General features: G+C 42.1%; 1 protein-coding gene across 1 annotated transcript in view; it reads left to right on the plus strand.

Annotated features, from left to right (window-relative positions):
* LOC109915789 (E3 ubiquitin-protein ligase UHRF2-like) overlaps positions 1–11,706 on the plus strand; it is a 29,848-nt gene extending 18,142 nt beyond the window's left edge. Inside the window, exons 7-12 of the mRNA XM_048594957.1 lie at positions 2,700–2,862; positions 4,806–4,943; positions 5,040–5,157; positions 5,511–5,683; positions 5,784–5,882; positions 10,582–11,706. Of these exons, the coding sequence (XP_048450914.1) occupies positions 2,700–2,862; positions 4,806–4,943; positions 5,040–5,157; positions 5,511–5,683; positions 5,784–5,882; positions 10,582–10,728 (838 nt within the window). The 3' untranslated portion in view covers positions 10,729–11,706. The remainder of the gene's footprint in view (positions 1–2,699; positions 2,863–4,805; positions 4,944–5,039; positions 5,158–5,510; positions 5,684–5,783; positions 5,883–10,581) is intronic.
* The last annotated feature ends 7,563 nt before the right edge of the window (positions 11,707–19,269 follow it).

Consider the following 19,269-nt stretch of genomic DNA (forward strand, 5'->3'; position numbering starts at 1 on the left):
AAGGGGGAGGGGAAGGGGGTTCCGAAATAAATAGGGAGAGAGTGGGAGGCGGATAGAAGAGGGATAGAGGAGAGGATAGGTGGAGAGGAAACAAACAGGTCGAAGAGGCGGGGATGGCCTTCCCCTCCCCCTTTTCTGATGAAGGGTCTAGGCCCGAAACGTCAGCCCCTCTGCTCCTATGATGCTGCTTGGCCTGCAGTGTTCATCCAGCCCTGCACCTTGTTGTCTCGGATTCTCCAGCATCTGCAGTTCCTGCTGCTTTAAAGTTGAAATTATGCCTTTCCTCTCTGGCTGTAGGATATTCCCTGTGGGTAGGTATTCAGCTACAGGATGTTCCTTGCCTATAGATAAGGTATTTGCATATCATTGCTTAAGACTCCATGTCACTCAGCACTTTGTTCCATTTAAAAACATGGGAGTACCTAAAGGTGCTTACACACATGTCATAACCTGGTGCTCTGTTCCTCTTGTGACATTCTGTAATGTAACACAGTATGCAATAATAGCTTGAGTTGACAATAACATTTGTAAGAGACAGTCTTGACTGGTTGAGTGGGGAATAATTGGGGCAGATGGAGCATAAAGTGAGAAAATGTGAATTAGTCCATTTTGGCAGGAAAAATTATAAAAACGGAGAAAGAATGCTGAATACTACAGTACAAAGGGATCTAGATGCCCTGAAAGAAGAATCACAAAAGTTGGAGGGGAGGTACTAAGAGGAAGAGACAGTAAAGTGGAGTTGAGATCACAGTCAGATCAACCAAGATCCCATTAAATACTGGAGCGTGTTTGAAGGGACAAATGATCTAGTCTGGCGTAGAATCAATGGGCCGAAGGGCCTGTTTCTGCACCGTAGAGATTCTACTCCTGCTTCTAAGTCTAGTGTTCCTTTGCTGATGTGGTAACATGGCACTTCACGAATGTCATCAACACCAAGTCACTTAAGGAGTTAACAGGACAGATGACCAAAAGCTTAGTCAAGAAAATGGATTTTAGGCAGCTTCTTAAGAAAAAAGAGAAGGGTAAGGGGCAGGAGCAGGGATTCTAGAGTTTTAGAACCGCAAGCCACCAGTGGTGGTGTGATTAAAATCAGGGATATTTAGAACTGGAAGAGCACTCAGATCTCGAGGCTTGTAAACTGAATGGGATTACAAAAATAGATGATGTTACAAAGGGCTATAAGTTTGCAGGTAGGAAATTGCATGGGGGAGACAAAAGTCATTCTATAGTAAAGGGTAGTACGCAAAGAGATTTGCAGAGACTAAAGAACCGAGCTGGTGGAATTTCTGTAGACTGTCATTGTTTCTCATTCTTATACGTCATCTTATTTAATAAATGAGATGACAGTAAAGGTCTTGAAGAGAAGTTTCTTTTTGTTTTCAGTTAGTTTCACCCACATCCTGAAAACAGTCACATTTGTTAATTGCTAGTTAAGAACAGAACAAAATAGAAACCATATGACCCTACAACCCCACCTCATCATTCAATAAAGTTATAACCAAATGTCTTCGATTCCATTCTCCTCTTCTATTATTATACGTATCCTTGGTAGAACTCATTCTTACATACTTCCTCCAAGGGATATAAGTTCCAAAGAGTGACAATCCACTTGAGGGAAGAAATCTTGTTCCCCTCAGTTTTAAGTGGTTAATTCCGTATCCTATGGCTCTGATCCTTTGTTCCAGACTTCTTAGCCAGTGGAAACAATCCGTCCTGTATCCCTCTAAGAATTTATTAAAATGCAGAGAATATAGACCATTCTAGATCATCGTTCCTGCTCATAGAACAGCACTCCGATCCTGGGAATCAATCAAATTATTAATTGGCTTGCCAAGTCACTTCAAAGAGTACTGAGAATATGGAAATGCACGAAACTAAACTCCTGAAGTCATGGATATTACCTTCTTTCTGGAGATGTTTGGGATCTCACAACAATCCAACATAATTTTTCAGGGGCTTGTGAGATCTGTTACAATTAGGCAGACTTGAATTTGAACTCTACCCCTGGATTGATGACCCAGTACCATAATCATAGGCTCCTATACCTTTAACGTTTTTGTGTTTGAGATTATGGAAAGCATATATTAGTTTGTTGGTGGGTTGGGGATGACAGAGAATGCTAAATGTGAGTGGTGATGAGTTCCTTTTAAAAGTTATAGCTGCTGTTACAGTGCCGTTACAATGAATCAGCATACTTCAGACTGATGTAGGACTATCACCACTTCATGCGTCCATTGGTTTGCCTTCCTCATGGGGTCATTCTGAGTGGGAACGTACATATTATGAACCTTTTTCAGTGGCATGCTCTTCTGAAATGTTTACAATCTTCAGAGAATGCATGTAGCTTTAACAGAAGACTGTAATTTTTTTGAGTGTTCCTCAATCACGTAATTGCAGGTGCTGTGAAAATTAGACTGCAGTGCCCTGGAAAATGAACTGTTTGGTGTAGCAATTGATCAGAAACTACTGAATAATGCCATCTGTTACAAGTTATCAAAGATTTGATGCATTGCTAGTTGAAAGATTGTACGTAGGGATTCATACAGGTACAGCTTCACCAGTTAAGATCAAAATTTTGAGGGCTTTTAATAGTAGCTTGCAGAAGGCCATAGTGAAATATTATTTTTTTGGTATCACATCCCAGCTTGACTGCTGAATAGTTTTTGTTTCACGCAGCAGTTTCCTGTGCTTTATTTCAGGGCACTGGCTCTTAATTGTGATGCTGTGCTGAATGATGAGGTTGGAGCCGAAGCCAAAGATTGGAAAGCTGGAAAATCGGTCCGTGTTGTCAGGAGTTCAAAAGGTCGGAAGGTCAGCAAATACGCACCGGAGGAAGGCAACAGATACGATGGAATTTACAAGGTGCTGTTTCATTCGAGGTGGCTCACACCTTCGCAATAGGCCAGGATTCAATCCCGGCATAGACGTGATTGCATTGCATTGCTAAATAGCAGTTAACTCCGCAGTGCTGAGTCGTTCCAGTTTGAACACTACCACTTCATCTCCAACATCTCTTACCTCTCCTGTTGGAGTTTCTTCAGTCAGGTGTTTATCCCTGCCACAGCCCCAAAACAGTTCTCATTAAGATCATAAATTGCATCCTACATGACTCTGATAATGGCCCCTTCTCAAACTCATTGTGACCGTTGACACAGTTAACCACACCATGCTTTGCCATCCCTTCATCATTCTCTTTCTCCAAAGCATTGAAACATCCCTATTGTAAAATCAAATACTTGACCTGCTTTCAAGAAGCTGCCAATAAGATTATAAAAACTTTTGAGTTGGACGTGGCTGGCTCATATGCTGACTTTAACTCCTTTAACTGATTCCTAATTGTCACCTCCAGCAATGATGTACTAGCATTGGGAATTCACCAACTATTGGGAGGAAGTTATGGGGTCTCTGAGCACAATCTGTCATTCCTCCAGGAGTGAAACCTGAGGATTGATGATCTGCCCACATGGTAAAAAACTACTTGAAAAGTGGAGAGAAATAATCTGAATAATTCAAGACCAGTTTGCTTAACTTTGGTTGTGGACAAATGATTGGAAGTAGTTCAAAAGGATGATATCAACAATCATTTACAAAGGTGTAGATTAATCAGGGAAAAGTCAACATAAATTTGTTAGGGGAAAGTCATACCTGACTAACTTAATTGAATATTTTGAGGTGTGATAGGGTTGTTGACAGCAGTGCAGTGGTTGTTGTCTGCGTGGATTTTAGAAAAGCTTTGATGGTGTTCTACATGACAGATTGGTCAAAATCCTTGGGGTCTGGGGAGATTGGCAGATTCAATGCAAAATTGGCTCCACAGTGAGAAGCAAAGATTGGCAGGTGCTTGTGCAATTGAAAAGTTGTTTCCATTGGGATTTTACAGAGCTCAGTACTGAGTCAAAAATAGAAAGTGCTGGAGAAATTCAGCAGATCTGGCAGCATCTGTGAACAGAAAAGCTGAGCTAACATTTTAAATCCAGTGGCCTCTTGTCAGACCTGAAAGCAGCTAGGAAATACTAGTATTTTTGCTGATAATGGGGGTGGCTGATGTGGAGAGGTGGGGGAAAGAGTGAGATGAATAGATGGATCTAGCGCCCAAACAGAAGGAGGGAGAAAAAGCACACAAAGGGATTGGTGATTGTAAGCTGGGGAAGAAGAAAATGCTGAATAGTTGACAACGGGAACTGTGAATAGTTGAAAATGTGTTGGCTGTGCTGGGAGCAACCCAAACAGAATGAATTTGAAATTTGTTCATTATCTAACCCTACTTGGACTTGGTGATGTAGGGTTAGATAATGAATGAATTTCAAATTTGTTTAATTTAACAAGTCCTTTAAGAGTGTTGCCTTGCCTACATTTCTGGATGTCGTGCGAGAAAATAGTGTGAGACTGTTCACAATCAGGATGGGCAGAATAGCCTCTTGTGTTGTTAACTGTGAACTTCCTTGATCTACAATGTACCTCTCTGTGGGTCAACGCATTGATGCAGGACCTCCCTTTCCTCAAAAATTGTTTGTGCTGACTATGTACAATGAAACAGGTTGAAACATGTCTTGATAGAAACGACACACATGACAGGCAAGTTTTCTTTGGTATCTTGTTAAAAATGTGCAATCAAATTAACTAGCCAAGTTGTAACCTGTTGAGTCAAAAAACTTAGTCTTTTCAAGCAGCTATTGGATGAATAGTCAAGTTTCTTACCACTGCTTTGGTGGAAGAATGAAGAATTGCTGAAATGTTTGAAACAAGAAAATACAGAAATTGCACCCAGAATGCAATGTACTAATGAGACTGTTGTCCTAACCTAGGTGGTGAAATACTGGCCTGAAATTGGAAAGTCAGGTTTCCTGGTGTGGCGCTATCTGTTGCGACGTGATGATGTAGAACCTGCTCCTTGGACCCCAGAAGGAAAGGACAGGACAAAGAAGCTAGGGTTGAAAATGCAGGTCGGGGCTTTGTGTTGTTTTGTTTTGATTGCTGTAAACTGTTACTAATAAAAAGATACAACCACTATTTTAATTTCATGTAATATTCCATGACAGTATCCTGAAGGATACCTGGAAGCCATGGCAAATAAGGAGAAAAAGGGCAAGAAACAGAAGCGGCCCTCAGTCATGAACAATTGTAGAAGAACAACTCAAAAGAGGCGACAGGAAAATGGTATGTTCTGCAGTCACTGAGCTTCGTGATCCTAGGGCAACCCATAGATATCACACCAGCTTTCACTGTGGTAGTTATGTGAAACAAGTTTTAATAAAACATTTGTCAGATTTGAAATCCCGTGCAGCGATACACTAACTGGGGCAGCATTAAGTGGAGTTAAGTGGAGATGTTAGCGGAGGGGGGAGAATGTTTGTTCGTGGCACTACACAAACTACACAAATCTATTAAGCATGGGCAGTGCTGCGCGGGGAGTGGGAGGGAGTGCTTCCTCATCATGGGAGCGCTGAAGATGAGAAGGAGTTGTCGTTTTACAAAGGATTTAGCCTTGTTGTTTTACTTGTCTGATGTAGCCGGCTCTGCCACGGTGACTACGCCACCACCTCCAAAGACTGCAAAGCCTTCTCAGGATGATGCTGAGGGAGAAACTTATCAGCTCACACCACAGCAGCAGTGGCTGATCAGAGAGGACTGCTTGAATAAGAAACTTTGGGATGAGGCACTTGCCTCTCTTATGGAAGGCCCGGTATGTTTCCAAGACAGGATTTGCCCAAAAGTATTATGTCTGTCTTCAAATGTTATGCCATTCGTTCACAACTTCTCTTTTTGTCTGTCTCCATGCACAGAAATTCTTAAGGAAGACCGAGCAGATCTTCATGTGTATTTGCTGCCAGGAGTTGGTTTTCCAGCCAATCACAACAGAATGCCAGCACAATGTTTGCAAGGTGAGTCGTCCAACTATCCGTCACGTCGTGTCACTGGGTTAGTGACCCAGAGGGTCAGATTAATGATCGGGGCTTCAAATCTCAATATGGCACTGGTGGAGGGTAAATTCAATGAATAAAATCTGGAATTGAAAGCTGAATTCAGTGATAGCAACCATCACAACAGCCATCAATACTCATCTGATTTGCTGATGCCTTCAGGGAAGGAAATCTGCTATCCATTACCTGGTCTGGCCTACACGTGGCTCCACATCCACAGCAATGTGGTTGACTTTTAACTGTTTTCTGAGGTGGCGTAGAGAGCTAGTCGAAGGGCAACTAGGGAAAGACAACAAATGCTGTCCTTGCCAGTGACATATACATCCCATAAAGAAGTAACTAAATAACATTGCTGAACTATGTGAAGTTAGCTGATCTCAGCCAGGTTGCAGTAGGATGCTACAGTTAGCTTCAGAATTTCTTGGGAAAGTGAGAGGATAAAATTAGTTTGGATTCCATATTAAAATTTCTCATGTAGGTAGGATGGGCTTCTGTAATGATGCCCATTAGCATTGAATAGTTTTTTTTATTATTCTCTGTAAGGATTCTCTTACCGTCAGTTGCTACTTGTATGATTTGGTTTGATAAATTGGAGCAAACAACCTTCAGGTAGCAGAGGGAAGAACTACATGTCATTTTACTTTAATAAGAAATGATCTGCGTGATTGTAAGGCTGACACAACAAGTTGAGCTGAGTTTTTAAAATTTCATCAACTTGGAGAACTGCTGTCAAGGTATAAAGACCTTTTTTTAAAAAAGTCATCATTGTGAAAATTGAATTTTCTTTTGAATGCTGTGATACATATTTTTGGTGAGTGTAAGCTCTAATAGAGAATCATAGAGTCACACAGCATGGAAATAGACTCTTCTGCCCAACTCATCCATGCTAACCAGGTTTCCTAAACTGAATTAGTTCTATTTGTATTGTAGCTTGCCAGCATTATTCTTTTGAGACTGTAGTGAGTTCATATCGACCAGGCTTGTCCAACAGGCAGCCCGCAGGCCAACATGTGTATGTGGCCTACGAGCCACAATGCAGCCCATCATGGCTGTGTGCACGGTCCATGAGGCTTAGCATCAAGACACATGGAACCGGTGAGGAAGTGGATTTGAATCAATCACCAATTATTTACTCGCCACATCTGCTTCTGTTAGGCTCAGCAATGAAGCAAGATTGTGAGAGAGTGGAGTGGAGGTAACCAGAAAGTCCACCGTGTGGAAAACGTTCAAGTCTATGAGAGTGCTAGGGGCAAAGAGTGAGAGGAAGGGCATGAGATTCTGAGGGGGAGAGAGGGTATCAGCATGAGAGGGAGGGAGGGAGTGCATGAGACACAGAACGACAAAGGAGGGGGGTGGGTGCATGTGACGGATGTTCTGAGAGGGAAAGTGAGGACAGGAGTGCGCAAGGGAAAGACGTAGAAGTGAACCTTGAGAGTGAGGGAGAATACACACCTCTACTCTAGGCTATTTCCTCCTCCTTTCTCCCAAAAATCTGTTCATAAGGCAGGCTGGGAGAGGGAGGAATTCCAGGTTAAAAGACAACCTGCTTCTGACCACCTGTTTGGGTGAATTCTGCTGAAGTCAGCTTGGAGAGTGCATCACCAGAAACAAGGTTGATGTTAGTTAGACCCAAAGCCACAGCTCCGCCCTGGTCCCCACTCCCTTCCCTAGAGAAGCGAGTATGTAAGGATATCTGTAAGAATAACAGGCTTGTAATGGTAGGGGATTTTAACATTCCAAACATAGGCTGCGACTGCCATAGTGTTAAGGGCTTGGATGGAGAGGAATTTGTTAATTGTGTATGAGAATATTTTCTTATTTAATATGTTAATCTACCTACTAGAGCAGGAAACTTGACCTTCTCTTGGGAAATAAGGCAGGGCAAGCAACTGAAGTGTCAGTAGGGAATTACTTTGGGGCAAGTAATCAAAATTCAATTAGTTTTAAAATAGTTATGGAAAAGGATAGACCCAATCTAAAAGTTAAAAGTTCCAAATTGGAGTAAGGCCAATTTTGATGGTATTGGGCAGGAAATTTCAAAAGTTGACTGGGTGAGGCTGTTTCCAGGTAAAGGGACAGTTGGAAAGTGAGAGACTTTCAGCAGTGAACTAACGAGAGTTCAGGGCCAGCATGTTCCAAATAGTGCAAAGGGCAAGGCTGGTAGGTGTAGGGAATGCTGGATGACTGGAGATATTGAGGCTCTGGTCAAGACTAAGAAGGAGGCATACGTCACCCATAGACAGCTGAGATCAAATGAATCTCTTGAAGAGTATAGGGTGTAGGAGTATACTTAAGAGAGAAATCATGAGGGCACAAATGGGACATAAGATAGCTTTGGCAAATAGGGTTAAGGAGAATTTAAAGAGATTCTACAAATACATTAAGAGTAGAAGAGTAACTAAGGAGAGAATAGGGCCCCTTAAAGAACAATGAGGCTGTCTATGTGTGGAACCACAGGAGATTGGTGAGATACTAAACAAATATTTTGCATCAGTATTTACTGTAGAGAAGGACATAGAAGCTAGGGAACTTGGGGAAATAAATAGCGGGAAGCTAAAGAAGAGATTGCAAGGCCCCTTGCTGAAATATTTATATCATCAACAGCCATGAATGAGGTATCAGAAGACTGGAGGGTGGCTAATGCGGTGCCATTAGTTAAGAATGATGGTAAGGAAAAGTCAGAGAACTATAGACCTGACATCAGTGGTGAGTATGTTGTTGGAGAGAGTTCTGAGGGACAGGAATGACTTGCATTTGGAGAGGCTGGACTGATTAGGGATGGTCAACATGGCTTTGTGTATGGGAAATCATGTCTCACTAATTTGATTTTTTGAAGAGGTGACAAAGAAGTTTGATGAAGGCAGAGAGGTAAATGTTGTCTATATGACTTCAATAATGCATTTAACAAGGTCGAACCTCATGGTAGACAAGTAGGTAAGGTTAGATCACATAGGATCCAGGGAGAGGTAGCCAATTGGATACAAAATTGGCTTAAAGGGAGGAGACAAAGGGTGATGGTAGAGGATTGTTTTTCGGACTGCAGGCCTGTGACTAATGGTATGCTGCAAGGATCGGTGCTGGGTCCACTGCTTTTCATTTATATAAATGATTTGGATGTGAATATAAGAGGTATGGTTAGTAAGTTTGCAGATGACACCAGAATTGGTGGTGTGGGGGACAGTGAAGAAGGTTATCTCAGAGTACTTTGATCAGATGGGCCAATGGGCTGAGGAATGGAGGGTTTGAGTTATAAGGAGAAGCTGGATAGGCTGGGTGTTATTTCACTGGAGTGTAGGAAGTTGAGGAGTGACCTTTATAGAGGTTTGTAAAATCATGAGGGGTATAGATAGGTGAGTGGCAGGTTTCTTCCCCAGAGTTGGGGATTTCAAGACTATTTTTTAAAGTGAGAGGGGAAAAAAAATTAAAAAAGATATGAGGGGCAACTGTTTTTTTACACAAGTGGTTCGTATGTAGAATGAACTTTCAGGAGAAGTGGTGGATGTAGGTACAGTTACAACATTTAAAAGATATTTTGATAAGTAAGTGAATAAGAAATGTTTGGAGGGGTGTTGGCCAAATGCTGGCAGGTGGGACTAGTTTAGTTTGGGTACATAGGGTACATGGACTGGTTGAACTGAAGCGGCCTGTTTCCGTGTTATGTCTCTATGACTTTGACAGATAGAGTTTAATTTAGATAAATGTGAGGTGTTGCATTTTGGTAACGCAAACCAGGGCAGGACTTGTACAGTTAATGTAGGTCCCTGGGGAGTGATGCCAAGCAAAGAGACCTTGGGGTACAATGCATAGTACCCTGAAGGTGGAGTTTCAGGTAGACAGGGTGGTGAAGAAGGCATTTGGCGCACTTACCTTCTTTGGTCAGTGCATTGGGTATAGGAGTTGGGATGTCATGTTGCAGCTGTACAGGATACTAGTGAGACCACTTTTAAAACACTGCATTCAGTCCTGGTCTCCTTGCTATAGAAAAAATTTTGTTAAATCTTTTCTGAGCCCTTTCAAATTTGCAAGGATATTGATGGGATTGGAGGGTTTGAGGTATAGTCTGGGGCTATTTTCCTTGGAGTGTCTGAGACTGAGGGGTGACTTTATAGAGGTTTATAAAATCGTAGGGGGCATGGACAGGGTGGATAGCCAATGTCTTTTTCCCAGGGTAGGGGAGACCAAAACTAGAGGGCATAGTTTTAAGATGAGAGGGGCAAGATTTAAAAGGGACATAAGGGGCAAGTTTTTCACACAGAGGGTGGTACCTGAACTTCAGTGGATACAAGCCTAGCCTATCCTAAATTTTCCTTGTAAGATACCCATCCATTCCAGGTATTTAATCTCCAAACCGCTGCCAATGCATTCACACCCTTCCTTAAAGAAGGAGACCAATGCTGTATGCTGTACTCCAGAGGTAATAGGAAAAGAAATGAGGGGGAAGGAAATAGACAGTGAGGAACAAGTAACAGGTGAAGGAGGAGCACCCCCAACCAGCCCCATCCCCTGTGACTTTCCCCATGCCAGTATCTTTACTGAAACTGAGAGGACCTTTTAGGGACCTTGTCCAAGCTGAGTACTGCCGGCCTGAGCATTTATTCCATACACAACAGATTGAAACTTTGCATAGTGAATTGAGAGACTTCTTTACTGTCTTCCTCAGAGCTGCCTGCAACGATCATTCCGGGCCCAAGTCTACACTTGTCCTGCCTGTCGCCATGAGCTTGGAAAGGATTACAACATGGTTCCCAACAAGATTCTGCAGTCCATTCTGGATCAGTTCTTTCCAGGATATAGCAAAGGACGATGACACTCAATTGCGCAGTTTGTCTCCCATCTGCACAAATTTGTACAGGGGAGGGAAGGCCGGGGTAGGGGGAGAGAATTAAAACAAATGTCAGTAATGGATCAATAGGACCTGAAGGTATACAACTTGAGACCGTCATTTTAGCACATCTAATATTTCTTCCCCACTTGGTCCATCTGTAATACTTCATTACGCTGTGCATAATACAGCATATTCTTCTTTCCCATTGACTGTCTAGTAACACCTAAGGTAGTTTCCTTTGCCAACACATAGGCTCAGCCTCGTAAGGTAAATGGTCTGATGCTAGACTCATGTTTTTTAAAACTACCTCAAGACAGTGGAAAGGAATTTGTGGGAAGTTTTCAGTCTAAAAGAAGTCCAGCTACACACTGCCTCTTTGAATCAATATTATCTGTGCCTGGTCCATAATGCTTGGTTTTGAAATGTAATAGCACTGAAAATTATAACTGATTTAAAGTAATTCTGTGGTGACTATATCTCTCTTTACCTTGATTTTATAATGTTGCTATTTTGAAAAAAAAATCTAAAATGTTAAAAAAAATCAGCAAGTTTAATGGGCTTTCTTGTGAGGTTGAGTGTGCATTCTGTTATATTTTGAATGGTTTGACTACTAATGGCTTTTAAGGTTAATTATGTAACATTGTACCTACATTAGTGTTCAGTAATTTCTGTATTGTTATTTGCATATCTAAATGCAAAAGAAATAAAAAGCACTTCTAGTCAAACAGAATACATCATGTAAAGAAAATACATTTGTTATTACTGAATATGCCACTTTTAGTATTTTAGTCACACATATTATAACTAGATTATTTGTATGTGACAATTATGTCTGTATCAGTGTTAAAACAATTCTAGCTTTGAGGGGGTGGGAGTAGAAAAACACTTCATATTGTCATTTTGAGATTTGATATATATTCCTTGACCAGTACTTACCAATAAACATGTTAACATTTGAAATGTTTTTGTTGATTTGACTTGAGTTATTGGAAATTTGTATACTGAAATGCAGAAACAAAAGCAGAAATGGCTTGAAACACTCAGGAGGTTTGGTAGCATCTGTGGAGAGAAAGCAGTGTTAACATTTTGGGTCTAGTGACCCTACTCCAGAATGAAATGCAATCTGGTCTGAAATCTTTTGAAAATGTATGGCAGCTTTGAAATTTTTTTTTAATGAGTTGCAAATGCTGAAAATTAGGAGTAACAATGACAAGCAGGCACAAACACAACAGATCGATCAATATCTCGAAAGGAAGGTTACACCATCCTGAGAACACAGTGGCATTCTTCTATCAAGCAAAGCACCCTCACGTATATCTTCCACCCACAGATAATCATTGTTCTAAACCTTACAAGTTGCAGATTTGGGAGGTGATGTTGAATACTCAGTTCCTCTGGTGTATTTCTTAGGTAGAAGAAACTTTGTGCCAGTGTTGAAGGAGTGTATATTTGACTTGTTGGATGGGGTTCACTGTTCTGCCCTGGATGGTGTCAAGTTTCTGGAATGTTGCAAGATCTGAAGTCATCCAGGCAATTGTGTTATTATGTGTAACATGGGTTTGACATAAATTCACACAATGCCTTTTCTCCTCTCAATTCCCTCTGAGACACAGTTTTCTGAACAAAGATCTGTCTGCTAATAGTGCTACTTTGAAAGGGAAAGCACATTAGCAGACACTGAATTTGCAGAACAATTGGTAAATTCTATTTTTCATTGAAAGAGGAACTTTACACTTTGCTGTGGAAAATTGAGACATGACTATATCAGATTTCTCTCTTGCTGCCAGCACGTTGCTGGCACAGAGTGCAGCATAGATAACTTTGCATTTATTCTTTCATGAGATGTTAGTATCACTGATAAGGCGAGCTTTTATTGGCCATCCCTAATTGCCGTTGAATGGAATGGCTAGCCACACCGTTTCAGATGGCGATTACGAGTGAACCACACATCTGGGTGTGGAGACCCGACCCAGATATGGATGGCAGAATCCCTTCCTTAAGGGACATTGGTGTTAAGCCAACCACAGCCGGTGCATATAAAATAGCAACACAAACAAGAAAAACAATCATAAAATTACTTGGGTTTGGAAGTTGGGGGATACTTAAACTGTAACTAATGAAGGCTTCTGAGCTCTTTATTGATCCCTTGAATTAAATGTGAATGAGGATGGTGGTATGTACAGTGGGAACCTGTATATAATGGGGCAGATTTCTGCAGTGACATGAACAGAGAATTTCATAGCAGGTTTCTGTATGGGCTTCTTGTGTAATCAGTGCTGGATCTGCTAAGTAGATCATTAGCCTTGGGTGAGTTTATAGGAGATAAGGACATTTCCTACTCAGGCTTGCTCAGAAGAATTAAAATATGTGAAATAAGCAGGAAGCAAAAAATTTGGTCATGTCAAAAATTTGAATGCAGTCAAATTGATGCTACAGGGAGATCTAGGAAGGTCAAACTTAAGAATAGTAAAGAAGCAGCCAGGAGAAAACATTTTTTACTTCTCTCACTCACTTAACTCTACCTTTGCCATCTGCTGTTAAAGGGATAGTGCAAATCATGAGGACAAAGTCTTAAACTAAAAGGACAGAGACAGGACAAAACTACAATTAATTGACTATTTCAATCCTTTCTTCAAGAAAGCAAATCACTTTGGGGGACAGGATTTGAAGACTTAAAAGGCAGCAAGTTTGCAAATAGTTCAGTCTGACATGCTCCTGATTAATGTGTAATTATACATCAGAATATTGTCCATCTCATTGATGTGTACAGAAGGGCAAGTAGAACAACTGCCCTGTACATCATGAGCTTGGTGTCAGGTCTGAGGGCCTCGTCGACAACACTGTTTCTAAGCTGGCTAAAGTCTGCCTTGCATACTGGAGCTGATGTTGAATATCTGTGGAAAGGAGGCTACCAAGGTATGAAAATTAAATCACATTATTAAATCAGTGGCTCACTGTGGACCTTGACACACACAGACTATAGGTGTGAGGCTGGAAGAGCATGGCAGGTCAGACAGCATCCGAGGAGCAGGTAAGTCAATGTTTCGGGCCAAAACCCTTCATCAGGACTGGGGAATGGGAGGGGAGCCCAGAAATAAATAGGAGAGGCTGGGCTGGTGGAAGGGTTGGAGAGATGATGATAGGTGGATGCAGGTAGAGGCTAGTTATTTAGCCGTGGGAAGGGTGGAGTGGATAAGTGAGTGGGAAGATAGACAAGTTAGGTCAGGTCAGGAGGAGGAAGGGCTGGACATGGGATAGGGGTGGAGGGATTTTGAAGCTGGTGAAGTCAGTGTTAAGGCCATTGAGTTGTAAGCTCCCAAGGCAAAATATGAGATGTTGTTCCTCCAGTTTACGTTTGGCTTCACTCTGACAGTGGAAGAGGCTAAGGATGGACATGTCGTAAGGGGAGTGGGAAGGGGAATTAAAACGGATAGCAACTGGAAGGTCAGGTAGGTTGTTGTGTGCAGAGTGCAGATGCTCTGCGAACTAATCCCCGAGTCTGCATTTGGTCTCTCCGATATAGAGAAGATCACCTCAAGGGCGATGGATGCAATAGATAAGATTGGATGAAGTGCAGGTGAATCTCAGCCGGATCTGGAAGGATTGTTTGGGGCCTTGGACAGAGGTGTGGCACCTCTTGTGCTTTAGAGAAAGGTACCAGGCGTGGTGGAGGAATTGGTTGGGAGTGTAGAGCTGATGAGGGAGTCATGGAATGAACGGTCCCAGCGGACAGGGTGGGGAGGGAAATATCTTTTTGGTGGTGGGGTCTGATTGTTGGTGGTGGAAATGTCAGAGGATGGTGTGTTGGATCTGGAGTCTGATGGGGTAGTATGTGAGGACTAAGGGGACTCTATCCTTATTGCTGTTGGTAGTAGGGGGTTTGAGGACAGAAGTGCGGGAGATGGAGGAGATGCAGTTGAGGGCATCCTTAATTACAGAGGAGGGGAAATTACGGTCCCTAAAGTAGGAGGATGTAAAGTAGTAGGAAGTAGGAATGTCCTGGAGTGGAATGCCTCATCCTGGGAGCAGATGTGGCAGAGGCGGAGGAATTGGGAGTATGGAATAGCATTTTTGTAGGAGCATGGGTGAGAGGAGATGTAGTCGAGATAGTTCTGGGTGATGGAGATGGAGAGGTCCAGGAAGGAAAGGGAGGTGTCAGAAATAGTCCAGGTGAATTTGAGGGTCAAGTGGAAGGTGTTGGTGAAGTTGATGAACTGCTCGAGCTCCCTGCAGGAGCACGAGGCTGCACCAATGCTGTTAACAATATAGTGGAGGAAGTGGTGAGGGATGGTGCCAGTGCTGTTGCAGAAGAGGGCACTGTTCCACGTATCCTACACAAGCAGACATAGCTTGTGCCCATGCAGGTGCCCAGAGCCATCCCTTTGTAGGAAGTGGGAGGAATTGAAGGAGAAATTGTTGGGAGTGAGGACAAGTTCAGCCAAGCAAATAAGAGTGCCAGTGGAGGGAGACTGGTTGAGTCTACTGGACAGGAATAAGTGGAGGGCTTTTAAGCCCTCCGTGTGGGGGAGTACAGGTGTACACGGACTGTACTTGCATGGTGAATAGGAGGTGTCGGGGGCTGGGAAATTGAAAGCTTTGGAAAAGGTGGATAGAGTGGGTTGTGTCACAGATGTAGGTAGGAAGTTTCTAGACCAAAGTGGAAAGAATGGAGTCGAGGTAGGAGGAGATGGGTTTGGTGAGGCAGAAGCAGGGAGAGAAAGTGGGTCAACCGAGGGAGTCAGGTTTATGGATTTTGGGGAGGAGATAGAAACGGGCTGTGCAGGATTGGGGAACTATCAGATTGGAGGCTGTGGATGGGAGATCTCGAGAGGTGATGAGGTTGTTGCTGATTAGTGTTCCAAGGTGCGCTCTAGTCTCACTTCTTTGATAGGTGCCTTCAAGGTTGTCTGAAGTGAAAACAGTGCAGCATCCTTCCCCTTTCTTAGGTGATGCTACCCTTCTCTTGGCACACTATGGAGCGTCTCAATGAATGTGCCCATACTCCCTCTCTTAAAGCATGGGAAAAGCTACAGAAGTAACTTCGGGAACACAAATTTTGTCCTTTCAGATCAACAGCAGGATATTGGACCCATGACAGCCACAAGGCAGACACCATCCAGGTAATTACTGAAAGTCATGTGAAGAGGTGGCTGGTATCTATACAATGTGTAGGAGCTGAAGGCTGTCTCCCCGGCTGAAGACTCCATTGCCAAGCTAGGCATTTCAGTACATGAGGTGGGCAAAGTACCTGAGAAGTGAATCCCACCATTCCTCAGGTGCTGGGGATGGCTATTAGGGAATTATGAGCATTTGTGCACCATGCATGGTACTGGAAACTTATTTACTGAGGATGTATAGCCCTTTGCAACAGTACACAGTAGGATCATTAACATTACACAGGACTGAGAAAGGGGCCAGATTGGGTGTAATGGCAGCAGATTAGACATCACAGACCTGTGGGAGCCTTCCCCCAGAGGGAGTGCTCCTTGTTCGCTTCTCCGAGGATCACCACCTTATTGTGGTGGAGAGGTTTGTGCATATCCAGGAACCCAAGAGCTAAACCATCTGGAGCATAGTCCCTGGCAGGGTCATCCATGATGGTAAAGTCAAGGGGGGCATTCCAGACAAAGCACAATCCACAAAGAACTTGATGACTGAGCATTTGGAGGATGATCGCTGAACTTCAATTAGAGCATCACAATGGTTGCAAAAGTGAATGAAGTCTACAACAGAGAAGGGCCATCAGTTGTCTTAGTCACCATGCCATTGGGATGTGACCTCCATCTGCCAAGGTCTGTGTGACGGCTGTCTGTGCACCAGCCTCACCATATTATAAGATGTCACAAACAAGCACCCTCCCAAGAGGTACTAGTTCTACTTACATTCCAGACAAAAGTCCTATGGTGATCAGTTAGTGGCAGAGAGGGCACGACTGTAATATCTGGAAGCCCCTAGCCACAAACTGACACATTAGGCTATAAGTGTCAGATTCAGTTATCTTGTTCTTGGACTAGGCAGATAGAGCCTTTCAACAGCCGTGCCCTTGACTGAGCAACTCTGTTTAGGATCAGCTCTGCTCACCCCAGTAGGGGAGGGGACTGGAAAATGTACTCTAAAAATAGCCTGCCTCAAAATTCCAGACTGGATTACTATGTCCAGAAGGATCACCCACATGCAATCAGAAATGAAGAATAATAAACTTTGGCACCTAGAATGTAAGAACCCTAGTGGACTATTATAAAGTGGAGGTTGACCCCCCACTTTGAGAACCAAAACCGAAACACCCAAAGAGGAGTATCTCACTCTATAATCTGTTAAAAGGAGTGTGAAAATGTGTGTAACTTGTCTTTCAGCAACTTCTAGTGGTTAAATCAAACAAACCCCTGACATTTACTTTACAATCAACAAGAAACATTTCATTTATCTAACTCTAACAGTGAACAAATTAACTAAACTATTAACAAACCAAACAAATCCCTTCTAACTACTAACTATTCCAGAACAATGCAAGATTCTAATGGTATGCTGTTCCAATATGTATAAGTCCCATTTATACAACAAAACAATTGAATTTAGTCTCTCGAAATTCCAGCCAGGTTACATCATTCTGGAATGTCCTGTGTCTTCTCCGTCAATTCTTCTGTCAGGAATGCTTTCTCTGTGAATTCTTCTGTCAGGAGTCTTAGCTAAGAGTGCCACAGTACCATTGTGAAGAGATGGTGCTTTCTCTAAGAGCTGAGAGCTGTTATCAACAGCTAACTCTGCTGATTTTCCGACTGCCCCCTTCGTTTATATCCCTCATGATATGCCAATTTCTTACAGTCAGATTGGTCCTAGGTTGTCAAAACCATCAGATTCAAGTTTGATAGGTTTTTGGTATCTGAGTGCCTGGTTCAAATTGATTGGCTAAATTCAAAAACTTGTTGTCTTGGTAAAATTGCTGCTTGGCCTACTAATAGTACAGCCTTTTGAAACAAAAAATTCAATTCAGATGCTCTCTGTACCTGCAAACTTTCAAGCTGCTGACAGACATCTCCAAGCACAGTAAAAGTACAATCTTTTAAAGGGTCTCTGCAATGCTTTTCCCCAAACATTTTACAAACACCAATATTTTACAAACACTAAATTCTAACATCCTGCCTCCCAATCCACAAATACTCTTCACAACACCTCCCCCGTTAAGAAAAAAATGAACCATCATTTTGAAAAGATGGATTTTTTTCTAAAACCTTGCCTCCATCATTTTGCTAGATCTATAGCTCATTAATCTAGATTTACGTATTTTATACTAATTCCATTTGTATATATAGCATTGAACACTACCATTTCTATCTTATATAAATATTTTTCTTTTAAACCTGCAATAAAGCATCCGCGATAATGTTTTCATGACCTGCAACATATACGATCCATAAATTAAGTTCTTGTAACACAAGACTCCAACGAAATAATCTGGTATTCTTGTCCTTAATTCTTTCCACAAATGTCAAAGGATTGATTTTGGTAAGCACACTCATCTCTGATGCACTCTTTGCAACATAAACATTAAAATGTTGTAATGCCAGTACCAAACTCAATAACTCTTTTGCAATGGTTCAATACCTTTTCTGGTGGATATTGACTTTTTTTTGAAAAATAACTGACTGGCCTTTCAATTCCACAATCATCCACCTGTAACAACATAGCTCCAACACCTACTTGCGGAGATGGCGACTTTGACGGGTTTCAAGAAATTTGGCGTGGCTAAAACTGGTGCGGTGGTTAACACTGCTTTTAAATTCTCAAATGTCTCTTGGCATTGTTCTGTCCACCGAAATTTCATGTTCCTTTTTAACAAATCCGTCAACGGTGCCACCACGCTACTGAAGTTTGGTATAAATTTCCTGTAGAATCTGCTCAATCCTAACAATCATAGCACTTCCTTCTTCAAGGATGGTCTTCATATTCACGTTTCTCATTGTCATCTCATGTGTCTGATGTTGTATCCTAAGAATGTCACTTCCACCTTCATGAATTCTGTTTCTTCCTAGTGTTACAAACGAGTGGTCAACACCTCTCTGGTAATTAAAATCAGAACACCCAGAGAAGCTCACCTTGCCTTGTAATCTGTTAAAGGAAGTGTGAAAATCTGCCTGTCACCCCCAAGCTGTTACAACGGAGTGGTTGAATGAAAGAAATCCCTGATACTCACTTTATAAACAACAAGGAACAATTTATTTATTTAACTCTAACAGTGAACAAATTAACAGAATTATTAACAAGTCAAACAATCCCCCCCTTAACTACTAACTATTCCCTAATAAAACAAAATTCTAATGATATGCTGTTCCAATAGATACAAGTCCCACCTATATAAACCAAATTAATAAAAAGTAAATTAAGGATTATTCTCTCAAAATTACAGCCAGGATAAGTCTTCCAGAATCTTCTTTGCCTTCACTACTGTCCTCCAGTCAGGAACACCTTCCTTTGCCAAATTGTTGTATCAGGAATATTAGCTAAGTGTGCCATAGTACCATTATT

Source organism: Rhincodon typus, chromosome 3 (assembly GCF_021869965.1).
Source record: "Rhincodon typus isolate 14 chromosome 3, sRhiTyp1.1, whole genome shotgun sequence".
NCBI lineage: Eukaryota > Metazoa > Chordata > Chondrichthyes > Orectolobiformes > Rhincodontidae > Rhincodon > Rhincodon typus.